This window comes from Maniola jurtina, chromosome 8 (genome assembly GCF_905333055.1).
Source record: "Maniola jurtina chromosome 8, ilManJurt1.1, whole genome shotgun sequence".
NCBI classification, from domain to species: Eukaryota; Metazoa; Arthropoda; class Insecta; order Lepidoptera; family Nymphalidae; genus Maniola; species Maniola jurtina.
Window position 1 is genome coordinate 1,554,276 of NC_060036.1, and position 19,111 is coordinate 1,573,386.

Below are 19,111 nucleotides of genomic sequence, written 5' to 3' on the forward strand. Positions count from 1 at the left end.
AGTTAAAAATCTGTTTACTAAGCTATTACTCTGATCACGATTCACGAGCAATTTACTCTTATCCATTGAGAAGTTCTGTTCTCCATCTTCGAAGATATTCATCAGATCTTCACCTTTATATGGGACCACGTGCAAAGTATACCCTTTCGAAGAAAAAAAGATCCAAATTGGTCCAGGCGTCTTTGAGTAATCGGGGAACATACATAAAAATTAAAAAAAAAAAAAAAGAATTAACGAATTGAGAACCTCCTCCTTTTTTTGAAGTCGGTTAAAAAGTAGAGCTTAGCACTTTAGGTCTAATTTAAATTTCAAATTCAAAAAGAAAAAGATGTAGATAGTTATACAGGGTGTTTGGTAATTAGTATATAATGACGACACGTACCCATGCTACTTTGATCTGATAAATACAATGTTGAAGTAAAATGACGAAATAAAATTATAAAAATTTCCATACAAAATTTTAATTTTTTTTTATGACCAAGTTGTCATGGCCCTAATTCACTGAGATCATTGGCCTCGGCCTATCTAAAGATGGCCAACGATCTCAGTGTTATCTTTTATTAGGCTGAGATCTATTGAGCGTAGGTACTTTGACTTTGCTCAGATTTAAGTTAAAACGAGACGGTTTTATGTCAGCAGTATAGCGCTGTCTCGTTTTAAGTGTCTTAATTCTAAGCAAAGTCAAAGTGAGTGCTGTAGACTCAGCCTGCTGGTAAGGGTATATGGGCAGATAAATAAACGAACTAAAAGCTAATATTGCAAATATTTTATTGTACTTAGTATTATAATATAGTTATTAATATTTATATAATGGAACCCTCATAGCTTCAGTTCTAAGTTTAGGTGAGTAATTATCACCACCATAACAATATTATCATCTTACAAGTCTATAGGTAACTATTCTGACCATCAAAAGGTGTACAATAGTACCTATTTTGAATGAATTTGGAATTTTTGAATACCTAGCTGTGATAGCCTAGTGGTTAGTACATCCACTTCCTAATCGGAGGTCGGGGGTTCGATCCCGGGCACGCACTTGAAACTTTTCGGAGTTATGTATCTTGTATAAATATCACTTGGTTTAACAGTGAATGAAAACATCGTGAGAAAACCTGCATGCCTCAGAGTTCTCCATAATGTTCTCAAAAGTGTTGAAGTCTGCCAACCCGCACTTGGCTAGCATGGTAAACTATCGCCAAATACGTTCTCACTCTGAGAGGAGTCCCGTGCTCTGTAGTGAGCCGGTGATGGGTTAATATTTAAGGAGTTGCGCAAGCGCTTCGTAGCAGCGCCACTTGTCTGGCAAGTAGAACGGCTCGAACACGTGCGGGAAGGGCGCGTCCCAGCCCGCCACCCGGGATATAGGGGCTTCCAGGTGCAGGAAGCATTCCTCCTAGAAAATCAAACGAAGGAAATATTGATATCCGAGACGCAAAAACTACATACAAATCCACACAGTTATACAGAATGTAACCAGAACACTAGCAAAAACGAAGACAGGTCATAATACTGATAAAAAACTACAAAAAAAATTACAAATCCTGTATTTTTTAAAAGTTCACAATACATTGCAAATAAAACACCTGACTGACGCTAGAGGTCAAAGAACGTTCCGTAAATAGGTCTTTCGAAGTCAATGTTGCGTCGTAGGTGGGACATTGACCCGAGTTTAGGTTTTAGGTTTAAAGAGTTTATTTCTCAGAAGAACAATGTTTACTTATATGAGAATAATTCTAAATATAAATATAGATAAAACATAATTTTTAAAGGTATAAGGTAAGGTAAGGAGTTTAGCATGCAATACAATGCGGGTTTGAAATATACCTACTAGATCACTAAAACTACAAGCTAAGGCAAATGGTTATTAGCATTGGATTGTGTGAAGGTAGTATAATAATAACGCTAAGTTTTTGCTAGCGTCCTGGTTACATCCTGTATACCTACTGTAAGCTTGGCCCATATTAATTATCTATAAAACATAGTTGGCGCCACTCAAATCATAACATCATATTAGAAGGCGTCATTGATTGGCTGAAGTAGTTCAACATCTGATCGATAAACGTACTGTATATAAAATTCTTATAGTTTTTAGTTGATGAATTGTAGCATAATAAAGGATAATATTTGTAATCAATATATAAGATGAAAACATCTTTATTACTTAGATGATTTGTGAAACGAGCTTGATGATTTGTATATTAGTCACTAAGTTTATTCATTGTACAATTTGGATTGGCCGATAACGATAAGATAAAAAGGGGAGTGGCTAATAAACGTGGAGAGGTTACCTGTAAGAGTGGTTTTAAAACGACGACATTCAAAAATATACTAACGTAAGAGGAACAACATTTATTTGACACAAATGTAAAAGTTAATAAATTTAAATATGAAATAAAAGTGTAATAATTTATCATAAAGATTGTGTTTGTGATTTCGTCAGACCTTACCCAAAAGGTCAGAAGAGGGACATCAAGAAAATATAATATTTTCTTGTCACGCTCACGACTCAGAGAAACAAGTGGAAATATACAGAGGAACGAGAAAGAAGTGGAGGTCTAGTAGACCACAGACATTTTGGAGCACAAGGCCAATATTTGGGCCTCAATATATCAAAGTACCTAGTCATGGCATCAAAGGATTTCTGGATAAACGGGTAGGATCTTTCCATGATTTTATTTTTATTGATACCTATTAATGGTAATTTTTTTTTATTTGTGTGGGTTTTCGTTTTGTTTGTTCTACATTTAGTTATCATTTTGTTAGAAAGCTTTGCTCCGAGTTGGAATGGAAATTATATAACGTTATGATACCTAGAATTACCCACATGTTTATAATTCATCTTGTATATTGGTTATACAAATGCGATCGACCTTCAAATTGTGGTTTAAATAACATTGAGGTATTTAGAAGGCTTATTTTACAATGAAAAATGAAAAATGTTTATTTACAAAATACAGTCTTGTACAATTTTCCTGTGTCTGTGTGGTGGTACCCGCACTAGGTTATCCTGTACCGTGGGTACAATGGAATAGATAGTGAACATAGTGTTAAACAATATAAAAAGTGTGGTTTACTTAATGATGGGCGTTATTGTTACTTTTAAATAGTTTTCAGGATGTATCTACTATGTCCTGCCGGGGTTTTATTTCTCATTAAATGATTTCACAGGTGAATATCTCACGGAACGTGGTATTTCAATCTTCACACTTGTAATCGTGTGCCGAATTAGTTTGGTTAAGAGTTACGATAGGGATTTATTTTCACATAGTGGTTTTGTTTTACGGAAGGTAGGTTCTGGATTTAGGTTCAATCGTTTGCTGCACTCATTGTATAGATAGATGTTTTCCTTTTTCTAGCACACAGTGACGCGATATTATCACACAGCACTCATTGGGCATCTTGAATGTTGTTTTGTGAAATTATTATTTTTTGTAAACCGCTTTGGGATAAGGTAGAAAAAGTTACATGAAATAGCTTTTCGTTTTACGCCTGCCAGTGAAATAATCCGTCTCTACTTGTAATGGTTACTAAGTGATTGGGGATATAAAATGTTAATTGATAAAAATGAAGGTGATCCGTTGTAATAAAGTAATAGTGACCAGGGTTAATAAATTGAGCATTTTGAGAAATATAAATCCTAAAATGGGTGTAAAAGTAGGTTTATCTTATCTGGTTATTCTTTAACTAAATTTAAAATTATGGTAGGTAGGTAGTCAGATAGTTTTAAAATACGGGGTGCATAAATAAGTGTTTTTTTTTTTTTACAAAAGTGAGGAGAAATGTTTTCATTTATCTATTTTTACCACTTGAAACGCGTAATGTTTGAGTTTCAAACATAACTTTGCTGATAACAGCTCACCATGAACAACCCATGGCCGGCCCACTACTGAGCAACAAGTGTCTCCTCACAGAATGAGAAGGGTTTAGGCCGTAGTCTACCACGCTAGATAACAGCTAATTTACTTTTAATACTGGCACAATAATTTGAGTACTACGAGTAGCAGGTAGGTATAGTATATGGGCAGCGGGGGTTTTTTTTTTGTTTACCTGTATTCACGCAATTAACTGTGTACTGCCGCATTTAAATGCAATATGATTTTGTTTTTATTGGATTAACATCGCTTGGCGGGTTAAATTCCTGGCAAATGTTCTATTAAAATTAGAGTAAGTTTTTTTTTAATGGTAATATACCTACAGTACTGCCCTTAGGGCAGGGCGCGATTATAAGTACCTACTACCAAAATACTATTTTCTTTGTTGTACGAAAGAAATTTTAGGCAAATATCTTTGCACTACGCTCGCGTTTGTGGCATGACATTATCCCAGAAATATATTTAAAAAAAATTTTCACGCTCGCTTGACTCGCTTCGCGATAGTTCAGTTTCGATATGCATTTAGTTAACGAAACTCTCAGGAAACCACGTTTGTTGTGCTCTCGAAATTGATCAGTCTGTTTGATAAAATCGAAATGCGGTGCCTTATAAATTTCGCTTAGGAGCGCCGGTAGTATCTCATGATAATATGAATAGTGATCATAATTTTTTTTTTAGGCTGATTAAGCATTGAAGGTTTTTCGGCTGGTCTGGCATTTCGCCTGATTTTATGTTTTTGCTTATTTAGCGCGTTCAGGAAAGCTTTGACAACGTTTTATAACATGAGTATATATATTTTTTTTGTTTTAGTTACCGAAACAGAAAAAAAAAAAGCATTAAAGATGTGGGACCGAGGGATAAATCTAGTGTGATTTTTGGTTGGATTATGAAGTTGTAGTTAGGGTATTTAAAATAGAAAGATTTCAATTGTAGGAAATGATGTAAAACATGTTGAGGATAAGTTGTGTAATAAAGTCGATAATTCACTTGTTGGATGTCACGCGATCTCATTGCAAGGAGGAATCTTTTTCTTGTCTCTGTTTTTATAAATACGGTGTTCTGACGGGTTTTTTATTTACGTCTCGGATTATTGAATACTTTCGGTGTTTGATTGGACGGTTAGAGGTTGCAAAAGCAATCGCCCTCTAATTAAAACATTTATTTAGGCATTAGTTCAATTTGGATTAAATCTCGCGAAAAGCCACGGTGGCTGTCTCTCGCGCGTCTTGGAAAGACATTCCTAATGCCTGTTTTTCTGAGGGAGGGATGCATTATCAAGTGAGATGAGCTGCAATGTTTGCGGCTGACTATTTTGGAAAATTTGCAATCGTGGCAAGTGGAGTAAAGTTTGACTAAGCTATTTAATGAACAAAGTATATAATGGATTTGGTGAATGGTTATATTATATAACATTTTGATAAATGGATGAATTTGAAGAGTGTATGTATGTGGTTGATGCACATTTGTTTCATATTTTTACTTAAGTTATAAAGTATTACATTTGGTGAGTAGTTATTTATATTTGGTAGGGTAGGTTTGATAAACAGGTAGTTATCTTGATTAATAAGTGAGTTATCATTTTATAAATGCGTACTTTAATGTTTGATGAACTGGTATACTTGATAAATGTGCATATTTTCATACTTCAAAGACAAGTTGTACCTATTAGTTTCTTCAAGCTTTTAGTTGCTGATAATTATATTAACATTCTTTAGAGCGCATGTCCTATGGACGAAATCGTTTATACATACTTTCACTGTCTGAAATGTTACAATCATAAAGATATAGTTATGACTAGAGGGGGTCATAGCTTGTTGCCGCTCTTGTACATCCATGTGTCAACTAGGTATTGTTATCTCAGTATATTTCAGGGAACCTCCGTTCGGGTGAAAGCGATAGCTGTTGGATAAATGCTTGTTGGGTTATCAGAAGACCGTGTAGTCTTCGATGAGGTTACTTGTAAATATTATAGCGAAATAGTAAGTTTAAAAATAGAATGAGGCTAAACTAAAAAAAATGAGACAAAGATAAAAATAATAACTTAAAGCATTGAAACAGCATAAAGTGAAATAGTAACTTACAAACTATACATACATATTTACGAATTATGTAGATAGATATAGTATTACTGGATTATGTATATCAAATAAGAATACTGTCAGCTCATGTTTTGTTTTCGGCGTGGTAATTTTACGCTTAAAACTCATAAGAGATATCATGAGGTTCGCTTTCTGTAAAAGTTATTAGCTTTAACAGTTAATTGATTTATTACATTATTTATTTATTATACACTCAACAAGTAAAAGTATTTTGTTTTGACAAAATCCAAAGAAGTACCTATTGGATTAATAAGGCAAGGTACGAAGCATTGGCTGGATTTTACAACATTTAAAGTTTCCTGTTCATTTTTATCATTGAGTTAATTTGAGGCGGAAGGATCCTCTGGAAAATTTTTAAGATTAAGTTATTAGTAAGAAAGTATATTTTGATTAGGTTAGTTTAAAATGTACAGCCGGTAATTTAAAAAAAATATATATATTTAATTTTACATAATAGGTGAAGCTGGTTGATGCACCAAAAATCGAATTATCATAGGAATTTAATTAAGCTAACATTTTTATTTATTATCAACTTCAAATATACAGTAGCAAACTGATTAGTTGGAATACATGCAGTGATTGGAATATTTAAGTTCCGATAGAAGAATCTATATCGTGGCTTGTTCCTTTATGGACAAGAATATTTTTTTTTGACTCGTGGGACCACTTACACAAAATATCAACGTTCGGTTTGGAGGTCTTCCATGGCTATTCCTACAGTTCCATGAGGTATTGAAGAGGTTAACACTTTGTCGCTCATCACATCAACCAGCACGGCATTTGGGTATGATGGATGGATGTAGATAGGTACACATTTGATGGGGGGGGGGTTTAGTGGTTTGTATCAATAGGAACCAGGGGTTGAATGAGGAAGGCTGAGGACAGTACGTGTGGTGCTTACTAGGGAAGGTTTATGTTCAACAGTGACCTTATGATGATGACGATGTAGATGACGATGATGATGATGATGGACGTACGAGGACGAATCTTTTACGAAACGAATAAAGGAAAATCGAACAGATGCGGGTCATTACGGTTAACATATAAAATAATGTATAAGGTACCTACTTTCTTCTAATCTTTATGATCGATCAGCTTGTGATAGAGATCTTGATGTCGTAGAGAATAGAGATGTATCGAACGGAATATTTATTTCATTTTTTTTCCTGCTATTATGTTGATATCGCTTTTCTCTATGAAAAGGAATTAATGATAAACTAATAGGTATCATTCGGCGGCGAGTCGCGACTGTGTCGTTCCCAGGGTCGAATTTGGTAGTTCTGCTTATGTTACTCGAAACAACAAAGTACGCCATATGGTGCATATTATGGCTAAAATAAAATATATAAGTATCATGTGAAATTATAAATCAAAGATTCTTTTTGCATGTAGATATTATATGGTTAAGAGGCACAAGTGACGCAACTACTGTACCCTGGCGTTTGTTTAACATTGTCCATTAGTACTTCAGAATGTGGATTTTGCTAGAAAAAAAAAAAAAAAAAAAAAAAACAATAGGTAATTGTAAGAAATATGGGAAGCGTAATCTGCATTAAAAGAAAAAGTTTGAATTGGAAGCAACCAGGCATAGGATTTTCATACATCCGTAATCACGTTCCTTTCAACTCTCTAACTATCACGGTTCACGATACGCCGTTCACGGTTCAGGCCGTGACGCACGTGCAGACGGACAGACGGACGGAGAGCAGAGGTTTAGAAAATAGGGTCTCGTAGGCACCCTTCGAGGGGTACGGAACTGGAGAAAACTAAATTATAATAATGATAATAGGTTTTCTAGGTTACCAAGTAAAATTACTTCTCTTAGGTCGGATTGTATTATGATGGATGCTTATGAAACAAAATTAAATGAACGGTCTACTCAAAGTGTTTTATGTTTGCAGGATCCAAGGATGTTGGAAATGAATAAATGAGGAAAAGAAAGACCCAAAACTAGGTATGGGTCAGGGACACAAAGTCCCAAGGAAGGAAAGCCCCGAGGTTACGGGCTATGGACAAAAAGTCCTATAGGAGGAAGGAGGTAGACCCTAGGATAAGGGTCATTAAAAATTTGGATCTGGAGGGAAAGAACCCTAGGATAAGGGTCATTAAAAATTTGGATCTGGAGGGAAATAAGGACAATCACATATGTATCCCGGTAGAAGAGAGACGCGCCAAGGCTCGGAATCCGCGATTTTCCAATAAGAAGGGAAGAAGAAAATATGTGCGTAAAACTATTGCGTTGAAAGTGTATGAAAATGTTTTGTGATTTAAATCGAGAACTGGCGGCGATTAACTTTAAGTTTAGAGAGTTTATTTTATCAAAAGGACAAGAAGTTCACTTACACATATTCATATTAAGAATCGCTCCCGATTCTAAATATAAATATAGAAGAAAACATAATCTTTAAAGGTATGGTGACTATACAATAATATAAAAAGTCAAAACACGTTATATTCGTTAACAAACTATACCTACATCTAGCTAAGATATCTATGGTGTTTGACACTGTTTGATTAAACTTTAAACTTTGTAAAAGATTTTTCCTCCAGTATGAGTTTCGGCAAGTACATTATGTAGTAGAGCTAGGTAGTTTACATACCATAATTAGTCCTAGCTTTATGTAATTGTAGCATAATAGGTATGTTCGTTTTGTGTACCATATTTATGAGATTTAGCTTTAAAGTGATGCGTGTATGTACGGACTTTAATAGTATTTTCCTAACAAATAGACATATTTTGAATTTGTATAATTGACTTATATAATATAGTTCATCAGTTTTCTTATATAATTCTTTAGTGGGAAGGAGAGTCTAGTTGGAACAGAACTTTTAACAATTTATTTTGAGATACTTGAAACCCTTTAAAGTAGTTTTTAGTAATTAGTTTTACATGCTCCTCCCCAAATCTCTATTGAGTGTTCCTGTAAAATATTGGCTTGTGAGTTATAATTGATGCTTCGGACTTTATGCATATACCTACCTTCTTTGATTAAATTGAGGCCTCCTTTAGTTGCTACTGGTCTCGCAATTTTTGATATCTTTATGATTTTTGAAAAATTATTTATAAATTTAGAGTGTCTGCATCTTTTTATTTTAATATTAGCGGAAGAGAACAGAAAAATGAATTTTAGATTAAAGGCTAAATTTGAGTGCTACTGTAGACTGGCAGGTAAAGTTGCGAGGGTAAATAGTTTGGAATTGAATTGAGTTTATCTGCTATTTTCTAATTATATCGGATGGAAAGGGGTGCTGCGAGTGCTCTAAAATTAAGTTGCAATCATAATCAATACCAATGTATCAATAAAACTGTATATTCCTTCTAGTTAAGTTAGCAAGAATATTAATTTAATTAATTACTATCTTAATTTTTTTTTTGTTTTGTTGAACTAAGTCTTTGTCATTTTGGTTGTGAAGTTTACATGTTACTTAAGTTTTAATTTTTTTTTAAAAGCGATGAGACTCGCTTAAAACAGGATGGCCGAGCTGTAAGCTTGGCCCATATTAATTATCTATAAAACATAGTTGGCGCCACTCAAATCATAACATCATATTAGAAGGCGTCATTGATTGGCTGAAGTAGTTCAACATCTGATCGATAAACGTACTGTATATAAAATTCTTATAGTTTTTAGTTGATGAATTGTAGCATAATAAAGGATAATATTTGTAATCAATATATAAGATGAAAACATCTTTATTACTTAGATGATTTGTGAAACGAGCTTGATGATTTGTATATTAGTCACTAAGTTTATTCATTGTACAATTTGGATTGGCCGATAACGATAAGATAAAAAGGGGAGTGGCTAATAAACGTGGAGAGGTTACCTGTAAGAGTGGTTTTAAAACGACGACATTCAAAAATATACTAACGTAAGAGGAACAACATTTATTTGACACAAATGTAAAAGTTAATAAATTTAAATATGAAATAAAAGTGTAATAATTTATCATAAAGATTGTGTTTGTGATTTCGTCAGACCTTACCCAAAACTACTTTAGTTTTTCGTAGTTTACTTAAAGGATCAATTCGTTGGTCGTCTGTCGTGTCTGTCAAGACTCGTCGAGGAATCAAAACCTATACAGTACTTCCTGTTAACCGGAATCATGAAATTTGGCAGGTAGGTAGGTCTTATAGCACAAGAAAAGGTAAAAATCCGAAACCGACAATTTTTGGTTACATCACAAAAAGTGCTACCAAGAAATAGTATGTTTACCTAATCACATCATAGATGGCGCTGTCCCGCGGTCCCTGGCATCACGAGTGCACGATGGGCTAGGTGTGGAACAAAACACCCGGCCAAGTGCGAGTCAGACTCGCGCACCGAGGGTTCCGTACTCGGGTATTTTGTCCGACATTTTGCACGATAAATAACAATCTTATAAGGGTTCCGTTTTTCCTTTTGAGGTTCGGAACCCTAAAAAGTGTTTTCCTGTACGATGTTACGGAACCCTTCATGTGCGAGTCCACTCGCACTTGGCCGGTTTTTTTTTTTATAAAGTACAAACCTGTACAGTGGCGGCTAGTTCAGCGCCAAATCCTGAAGTGAGGGGTGCCTCGTGCGCTATCAGACAACGCCCGGTCTTCTTCACCGACTGGAAAAAACAATTATTATACTAATTATCTTACATACAAATGCAACAATTGAGGATCAAAAAATGTACGGTAAATAGTACGCAACAGGTCAAAATGACAATCAGAGTGGCGTTGCTCCGCACACCCGTATAGCCTCCGCGCTAACCCGCTGTGAGTGAGGGTGACGTGCGGGAGTGCGGGGCGTCCCCCGACCTCATATCCCGATTGCCATCTCGACCTGTCGCGTACTATAGAATAGAATAGATGGACAGACAGACAACGAAGTGATACTTTTGAAGTAGGGAACCCTAATAAGGGTAGTTTCATACTCACATTGCACACAGTCTCCTCGTCCCACGGCAGTATGGACATGAGGTCGATGACGTCACACCGGACGCCCAGCTGCTGCTCCGCCATGGCGGCCACCTCCAGCAGGACGTGCACCTGCGTCCCCCACGCCACCAGCGTCGCCGCCTCACCTGGGACCGACCGATGGACCACCGGTGTTAATATGTTACACTAGCTTATGCCCGCGACTACGTCCGCCCAGAAATACTTTCACACAAATTTCTAATCTCTATTTTACCCCCTTAGGGTTGAATTTTCCGAAATCCTATCTTGGCGGCGGATTGCCTTTACACAAGTTTAAAAAATCTATTAAAAGTATGCTCCTGAAAAAAGCTTATTATACAATCGAAGATTATGTAAATGACAAAAAAGCTTGGATTTGATTCGCTCCAGCAATACACGGCGCTGCAATTGGTTGTATACAGTATGGCATATTATTGTAAATTGTACATTTGAAAAGAGCAACCGCCGAGTTTCTTGCTGGTTCTTCTCGGTAGGAACAGCATTCCGAACCAGTGGTAGATTATTTTGACGATTCGAAAGCACTTGTAAAAGTTTACTTAAATAAAAATGATTTGAATTTGAATTTGATGTCTACGTCATTATAGCTATCTATCTGCATGCCTTTGAGCCCGATCCGTTCAGTAGTTTGAGCTGTGCGTTGATAGATCAGTCAGTAAGTCAGTAGTCCGCTTTTCCTTTTTACCCGACTGTGGCAAAGCCAAAAGGAAGGGTTATGATATATATTTAGATATTATGAAAGTAATCTCATCGTCATCATTATCAACCAAAGACATGATATGATAGAGAGGTGGTAAATTATTTTGATGATTCAAAAGCATTTGTAAACGTTTATTTGAATAAAAATTTATTCTGTTCTATACTATTCTATAGAAATCCACTACTAGACATATCTAGGTCTGTTGTAGGGACTTCCACACGCCACGGTCTTGCGCCGCCGGGATTCAGCGGCTCCTTGCGAATAATTTGGTCTGTCCATCTAGATGGACAGACCAAATTATTCCAAAGGGAGACTTTCCAACGCGACGCTGCGCTTTGCGGTGCGAGATCACCATTCATAATTTTAAGCTAGTTTAGATTATATAATGTAATATGTGATTTTAAATTAAGAAAACTTATGTATCTCTAGAAGGAGCTACCTTCTACAGTACAGGTTTTCCTAGTGCAGAAGGTAGAAAATTCGTATAAAATAACGTATTCTTGTTAAAGTTAAATAAATTATGCATTATTCATTCTAGCACCTTGGGGGCCCAACTTGGAGTTTCTACCTCAAAAATCAGGATATCCATAGTAAAACCAGAATTGACATGGCTCGTGGCAAAGGGCAGGGCACAATGTTCGAAAAGCTGATGACGTTGGGGTCCCAAGGTGCTCGAATGGCGACCTCTTACGGAAAGCACAGCGTTGAAAAACCCCCCACTAGGTGAACCGAGATATCAAATGACAGGGAACCACTAGATTCACACGGCGCAAGTCCATGGTGTGGTGAAGTCTTTACAAGAGACCCCAGCAGTGGGCGTGTATCGGTTGATGATGATGGAAAGTTAACTTTTTCATACCTTCCTTCAACACCTGCGCCTTTCCAAGGGGCAGGGTGTAACTGTCAATTGGGACGTCTTCACTGGCAGATCGGTACAGGATCTTGGGCTCGAAGAATATGCAGGGGTCTCTGTCTTGTATGCACGACAGCAGCAGACCTTTCGCCGTTTTTGGACCTCTGGGGACCACCACCTAGAAGAGGTATCAAAACTACAAAAATGGATACCTTATCTGAAGTTGCGAAAGAAGAAAAACTTCGGATAAAAAGTAATCAGCCGTAGTAGCCGTAGTAATAAACCGAATAAACTTGAACAAGAAAAAGTTAAACAGTACTAAAACCCGACTACTACCCGCGAACCGCCGATATAGCTAGCGATAGATATAGTAAAACTGTTTTTCTGTCACTCGGTGTATTTTAACATTGTACCATATTTCTATTTCTGAACTCAGTATTTCTTCTTCTTTCATTTGATATCCTACTCGACACAATAGCAAAAAAAAATTTTTGGGGACCCCCACTTTTTGTATGTAACATCCGTCAGGTTGATTTTTTTCATATAAAATGCTGTCTCCCGGACCAGGTACTGGATAAGGCACAAGCCCCCGTGGCCCACGTAGAGAGGCCTCCGGGATCTGCGAACAGGCCCCTGTAGAGGCCTGCAAGTATACCTTTAGACCCGCAGCGTGCGCGAAGAAATCCTCCAGGCTCTGCAAGTGATAAAGGCCCCCGTAGAGGCCTGCAAGCATACCTTGAGTCCCGCTGCGTGCGCGAAGAAGGCCTCCGGGCTCTGCGAGTGGTATAGGCCCCCGTGGCCCACGGCCCCGCTCGGCGCACGCACCGTGAGGCCTCCGCACGAGAACTGGCCTCCGGAGCGGTATCGAACCTTGGCCGCTTCGTTCACTAGCTGGAACAATGAAAGGAGACTATTAGGGCAGTTGTATATGAAAGAAATTGAGCATTTAATTCTGTTATAGGCATACAATCTCTAAACTAAACCAAAATGATAGGTCTAAATGTATTACCACCCCTTTCACAACGCTCCCAGTGGGAAAAATATCTGCAGATTTAGATCTGTAAATTTAGTTTCGAGATTGTGAGCCTATACACCAGAATTAGCCACGTTTTCTTTTTTTATTTAATCTGCAAGGTGTTTATTATCACAACAGACAGAAACGTTTAAATGCGGAAACCAGCCCAGAGAGAAGAAAGAAGGTGTCTAATATAATAAATAATAATCCATACTAATATTATAAATGCGAAAGTGTGTCTGTCTGTCTGCTACCTTTTCACGGCCCAACAGTTTAACCGATTCAGACGAAATTTGGTACAGAGTTAGCTTATATCCCGGGGACGGACATAGGCTACTTTTTATCTCAGAAAATCAAAGAGTTCCCACGGGATTTCTATAGACCCATCCGCTCAACCGATTTGTATGTTTGGTACCGAGGTACTTAGCTTGCGTTCATGTTATTGACACAGACAACTTTATCCCAAAAAAAATTTTCAAAAGAAAAATAAAACCGACTTCAAAAACCACAAACACTAAAAAGTAAAAAATAACTTTTATTTAGCTACACATGTAATGTACCTAGGTATGAAGTCGAGCGAGCATATTAAAACAAAATTAGAAATCCAAGAGTGAAGCTCGCCCGACTTCATAGCTAGGTACATTACATGTGTAGCTAAATAAAAGTTATTTTTTACTTTTTAGTGTTTGTGGTTTTTGAAGTCGGTTTTATTTTTCTTTTGAAAATTTTTTATTTCACAATTTTTAGTGGCCCCACTGTACTATAATATGCTATGCCCAGTTAAAACCCTACTGTTTACTAAGCTATTGCACTGATCGCGAGCAATTTGCTCCTATCTATTGAGGAGTTCTGTTCTCCATCTCCGAAGATATTCATCAGATCTTCACCAAATTTATATGGGACCACCTGCACAGTATACCCTTTCAAACAAAAAAAAAATTTTCCAAATCGGTCCAGGGGTCTTTGAGTAATCGGGGAACATACATAAAAAATAAAAAATAAAAAAGATTCCGACGAATTGAGAACCTCCTCCTTTTTTGGAAGTCGGTTAAAAACCAAACAGTTCCCACGGGATCTTCAAAAACCTACATCCACGCGGACGAAGTCGCGAGCTTACTACTTACTAGAGGATTCTAGTAAATAAAACAAATAATGGTTTATAAAATGTATGAGGCAGCGCATGCCCAATCTTATAGCCGTACTTCCCCTGGCACAAACCTGATCAAACGCAGGGAAGATGTAGTCAGCAAACTGTATCTCCGCTATGGCCGTGGCGCCCGCGGTCGCGAGGCCGACGCCGAAGCCTGCGATACCCTGCTCGCACAGGGGAGTGTTGAACACGCGATCTTTGCCGTATTTTTCCTGAAAAAAAAAAAAAAAATCGACTAATCTAATATAACAGACAAGAAACTAAGAAGCAGAATGGAATAATGGAAGTTCACCTTTTAATGCTGTTATGTAGTTATTGCATAACAAATAAACTTTTATGCTTAGGTACTTTACTAGTTGACCTAGTATCTGCATGTACCTATTTATTGTCTTGTCAGATTATCTTTGAACTCTATGAGTTTTCCTTTGTTAGGGATGTTTTCATTATAAAGAGAATCTACATGCAAAATGCCAATTTTCTAGATTCAGCAGTTTGAGCTATTATTACATTGTTGTTAGTCAGTCAGTTCCTCCTTTCATAGGTATGTCTAGATTATATAATACCTAGATAATTATAGGTGTACCTGTAACCCTAGAGCACACCTGAAGACCCCTCCGAAGCCCACATCTTCACCAAACACCACCGCACTGGGATCCGTCTTAAGGGTGATGTCCATAGCATTGTTGATTGCCTGCATCATGTTCATTTTAGTCTTTTCTCCTGCAAGTTGACATTCAAATGTATCAAAAGATGATACATCAAATTTTTAGGGTTCCATACCGGAAGGGTGCCCACGGAAACTAGGTCTCTGCTGTCCGGCCGTCCATCTGTCTGTCAGCAGGCTGTATCTAGTGAACTATGTGCATTTTAAGCAATTAAATAACACTTTAGCTTATGGCATTCCAATTCCGCCAATGGCAGTATCATCTTCACAGAATTACATAAAAATCTTTACTTGAAAGTGTTCAGTTTCAGAAATTAGTCAAAATAATAAGTTTTACATGAGTTACTCACAAATTAGTAGATACTAATTATGCATTTTAGAAACAATTTCTCTTTGTATGGAATTTTGGGGCAGGTTTGGGCCCCAACCACTGTTTGTTTCTCGCTGCAGTCTGGTTCATAGGGGCGGTAGACAAACGCCTTGACACCCAACAGACAACTAACTGACCGGGACACTGGGACAGAACGCTTCAGACCGGGACATGTCCCGGTGTACCGGGACATATGGCAGCCCTATACTATAACTAATTTCTTAAACTGGACCCTTTCAAGTAAAGATTTTTATATAAATGTTGTGGCTTATTCTGTTGTACGAAATTAAACATAACTAAAATGACAGGAATAAATATATTATATCTCTATAATCTATCTCTTTTGTAATGCTCCTTACAGAAAAGGATACCATAGATTTAAGGCTCCCATAAATGGACTGTCCGTCTGATGGCACCCTTAGGACTATCAATTTAGTTTACAGAATCAACCACATTATGTATAAGTAAAGCTTACAAATTAAGAATGGGAAAGCCAATAACTCCAATCTGCTAATTGTACATTGAAAATACTTTGAAATGTCTTAGTAATACAAAATCTATTAAAAATATAAGTAAGAAGTTAACTACTTAGAGAATCAAAATATATTTCTATAAGTTACAATATGGCAAAAAACAACCCTATTCTTAGTTTGGATGTAAATAATAGACAATTAAATGATGAAATGTTTTTAATTACATAAAATTAACTTATTACTTAACGCATTTTCAATGGAAAAAATGTAATTCTAGCTATGAACTCCAGTTAACATTTAACAGCGTGAACTTATAGCTTCATTTATTTCATCTGATAAGGATAACAGCTTTCTCCACATTTCTGGTGTCAGACTGATTCCTTTCTTGCCTGGTAACAAATCGCCATTCTTCTCATAGAATTCTCTTATGTCTATGTACACTTTTCCCTTAAATTCTCGAATCTTGACTAATTTCGTTCCTTGGAGAACCCATGTTGGTTCTTTATCATTTGTTCTTGAGCCCGATTTGGATTTCTTTTCGGGAGGCTCGTTGCGCTAATGAAACAAATAGATGAATTTTACTGAATTGTTGCGAAAGCTAGCTGGTACCATCTATTTCAAATAATGTTAACCATTAGGTACATAACCTATATGGATCATGAACCGCCGAACCGGCAAATATTAACTAACTTACATCAACAGGACCTTCGTCGCTATCGCTGCTACTACTTTCCTTTTTATTTTTTGGCATAGTTTTATTTGGTTATACCTTACAATAACGTTAATTAATTAATAATTTTCCAAAAGTTTTTATAGAATGTTTTCAACTTCGGGAAGCCGGAAGCAAAGAGAAATGAGAATATAACTACCTATTCGTGCTACGTTTTTAGCCGGAAGGCACAGACCAATAACATATACCGGAAGGTTTAAAAAAAGCACAGACCACGAACTACACTAATCGTAGACAGAAACGACACTAATCAACAAACCATAGACAGTAAGATACTGTCTATGCAATGGTGACTCGCGACGGGTAACTTTAGAAACGTATCTAACATTAGGAATAACGGTTTAGTGGATTTTTAATGGCGTAGACACTAAATATGACAATTTAATAGTCGTCATTCATCATTAATAAACTGTGCAAACCTGAGTCTTGCTAGTGTTACATTAAGCCCATGATTTGGGGCCCTGGGCCCTACCATATAAAATCTTTTTACCTATAAACTAGGACTCTTGTACTAGTTAAAGCTCGAGTGTGAAAATTGGCTAAAATGCACTGCCACAGAAATAATACCACAAAATCAGCCCACCATACAAATTGAGATTGTACTTTGTAGCAATATAATAAATGATAATCACAACTTTTGTAATCAAACACCTCACACAGCAGCGAGTTCACTCAGCTGTATTTAAGTTATAAAATCTATGTGATCAGTCCTCGTAATATAAACAGATTTGGGGTTCTTAGATGATCACAATTTAGGCCCGGTATGTACCTAAGCGGAGAGGAGAGAAGATGTGTTCATTCAACCAATCAGATCCATAATAGATGATGTGAAAAAATTAACATCTTTAAAAAATCGGATTGGTTGACTCTACACATCTTCTCTACTCTCCGTATTGGATTATTATCCGTAAGATTGGTCTGGATGCACTTCAATTTGATATTGCATTTGTATATAAGAAAAAAAACTTAAGACAGGTAAATATCAACAATTAAAATAAATAGGTAATGAATTACTTGACACCACCTTCATAAAGTTAAGATGAGTAATTTCAGGACAACATTATAATGCAGTGAGAAAAGAGCTATTTTAGGCATTTTCCTGAAGGATAAGATCTGAATTAATGTGGAAATCCGCAGAACAAAAGAAACTGAAGAGAACTAAAGTTGAAATTGCATATTAATAAGCATAGTGTGGCACATTCCAGGATGAAGTACTGACTATATAAACCAATTTATTTCTATCATTTATAATAACTTTCATAACCTCTTTGAGTCTTTATACCTACATAGAAACTATAAAATGAGTTTAACTTGTATTAAAAGAATACCTTCCACCGGCGCTTCATTGTCGGGGTGATAAACAAAGTGCGACGACAGTCTTTTAGTGCAATTATTCACATTTTTCACGATGTTTCCGAGTACTGTAACCTTTTTCACGAATGTCGCCATGGCTAACTTATTCCCACTGAACGCGGGCGAGAAGAATAAATTAAATAATAGTAACCCGCCTTATCTGCAATTGTAATTAGTGAATTTGATAAACACTGATAAAGCATGACGAGCGAAGTGTTTTGACAACAGATTGTTTGTTGATTAGTTCATCGTTGTATTAATTGAAATAAAAGTTCTGATGTAATAGACTGCCATTCTTGAGTTACTTTTTATGGAAAACGTTAGCTAAGTTATATAATTTATTTAGGTTGTTTCTTGAGAAAAATCTACATATTACATAAAAATATCACTACAAAACTTTGGTCTGTGGTTAATTTAGTGTTATTGTCAATATGACATTTGACATTGACATCAATTCAGTGCTGCCAACCCATAGAGGTATAATTTTTGTTTCTCTCTCGTCTGGCTTTACAAAGATTAGCCAATGTCAAGTGTATAGTTATTAATTGTAACAAGTTAGTTGAACTATACAAGTATGGACCCCGTCTGTGCCGGCGCTCGCCGACATACGCACGGCACCCCCTTAGAGCGCTTTCCAGTCAGTTTTAACAAAAAAAAAAACACTCCAAAATGGCAGAGCACGCCCGCCAACTAACACCAACACAGACGAAGTCCAGAGATATAATTACATATAAGTTAACCGCAGAGACGTGCTACCTAAACATGATTGTGCACTTCAGCTTTAATTCCCTGCAAAAATAAATTCTGTTGCATTGGCATAAAGTCCAATTTCTAATACAATTATGCTAAGCGGAAAAACGAGCCGAGCGAGAGGTCTATAAATTGGA

General features: G+C 36.6%; 2 protein-coding genes across 2 annotated transcripts; both read right to left on the reverse strand.

The window, feature by feature from the left end:
• Positions 1-1,087: 1,087 nt before the first annotated feature.
• On the reverse strand, positions 1,088-18,629 carry LOC123867525 (2-oxoisovalerate dehydrogenase subunit beta, mitochondrial). The gene is made up of 8 exons (XM_045909598.1): positions 18,200-18,629; positions 15,218-15,354; positions 14,703-14,846; positions 13,205-13,360; positions 12,476-12,647; positions 10,881-11,026; positions 10,481-10,567; positions 1,088-1,393 (listed from the first exon to the last, which is right to left on the reverse strand). The coding sequence occupies exons 1-8, from the start codon at positions 18,318-18,320 to the stop codon at positions 1,253-1,255; spliced, it is 1,104 nt and encodes a 367-aa protein (XP_045765554.1). The 5' UTR covers positions 18,321-18,629; the 3' UTR covers positions 1,088-1,252.
• On the reverse strand, positions 16,343-17,029 carry LOC123867526 (RNA polymerase II transcriptional coactivator). The gene is made up of 2 exons (XM_045909599.1): positions 16,836-17,029; positions 16,343-16,696 (listed from the first exon to the last, which is right to left on the reverse strand). The coding sequence occupies exons 1-2, from the start codon at positions 16,890-16,892 to the stop codon at positions 16,439-16,441; spliced, it is 315 nt and encodes a 104-aa protein (XP_045765555.1). The 5' UTR covers positions 16,893-17,029; the 3' UTR covers positions 16,343-16,438.
• Positions 18,630-19,111: the final 482 nt, after the last annotated feature.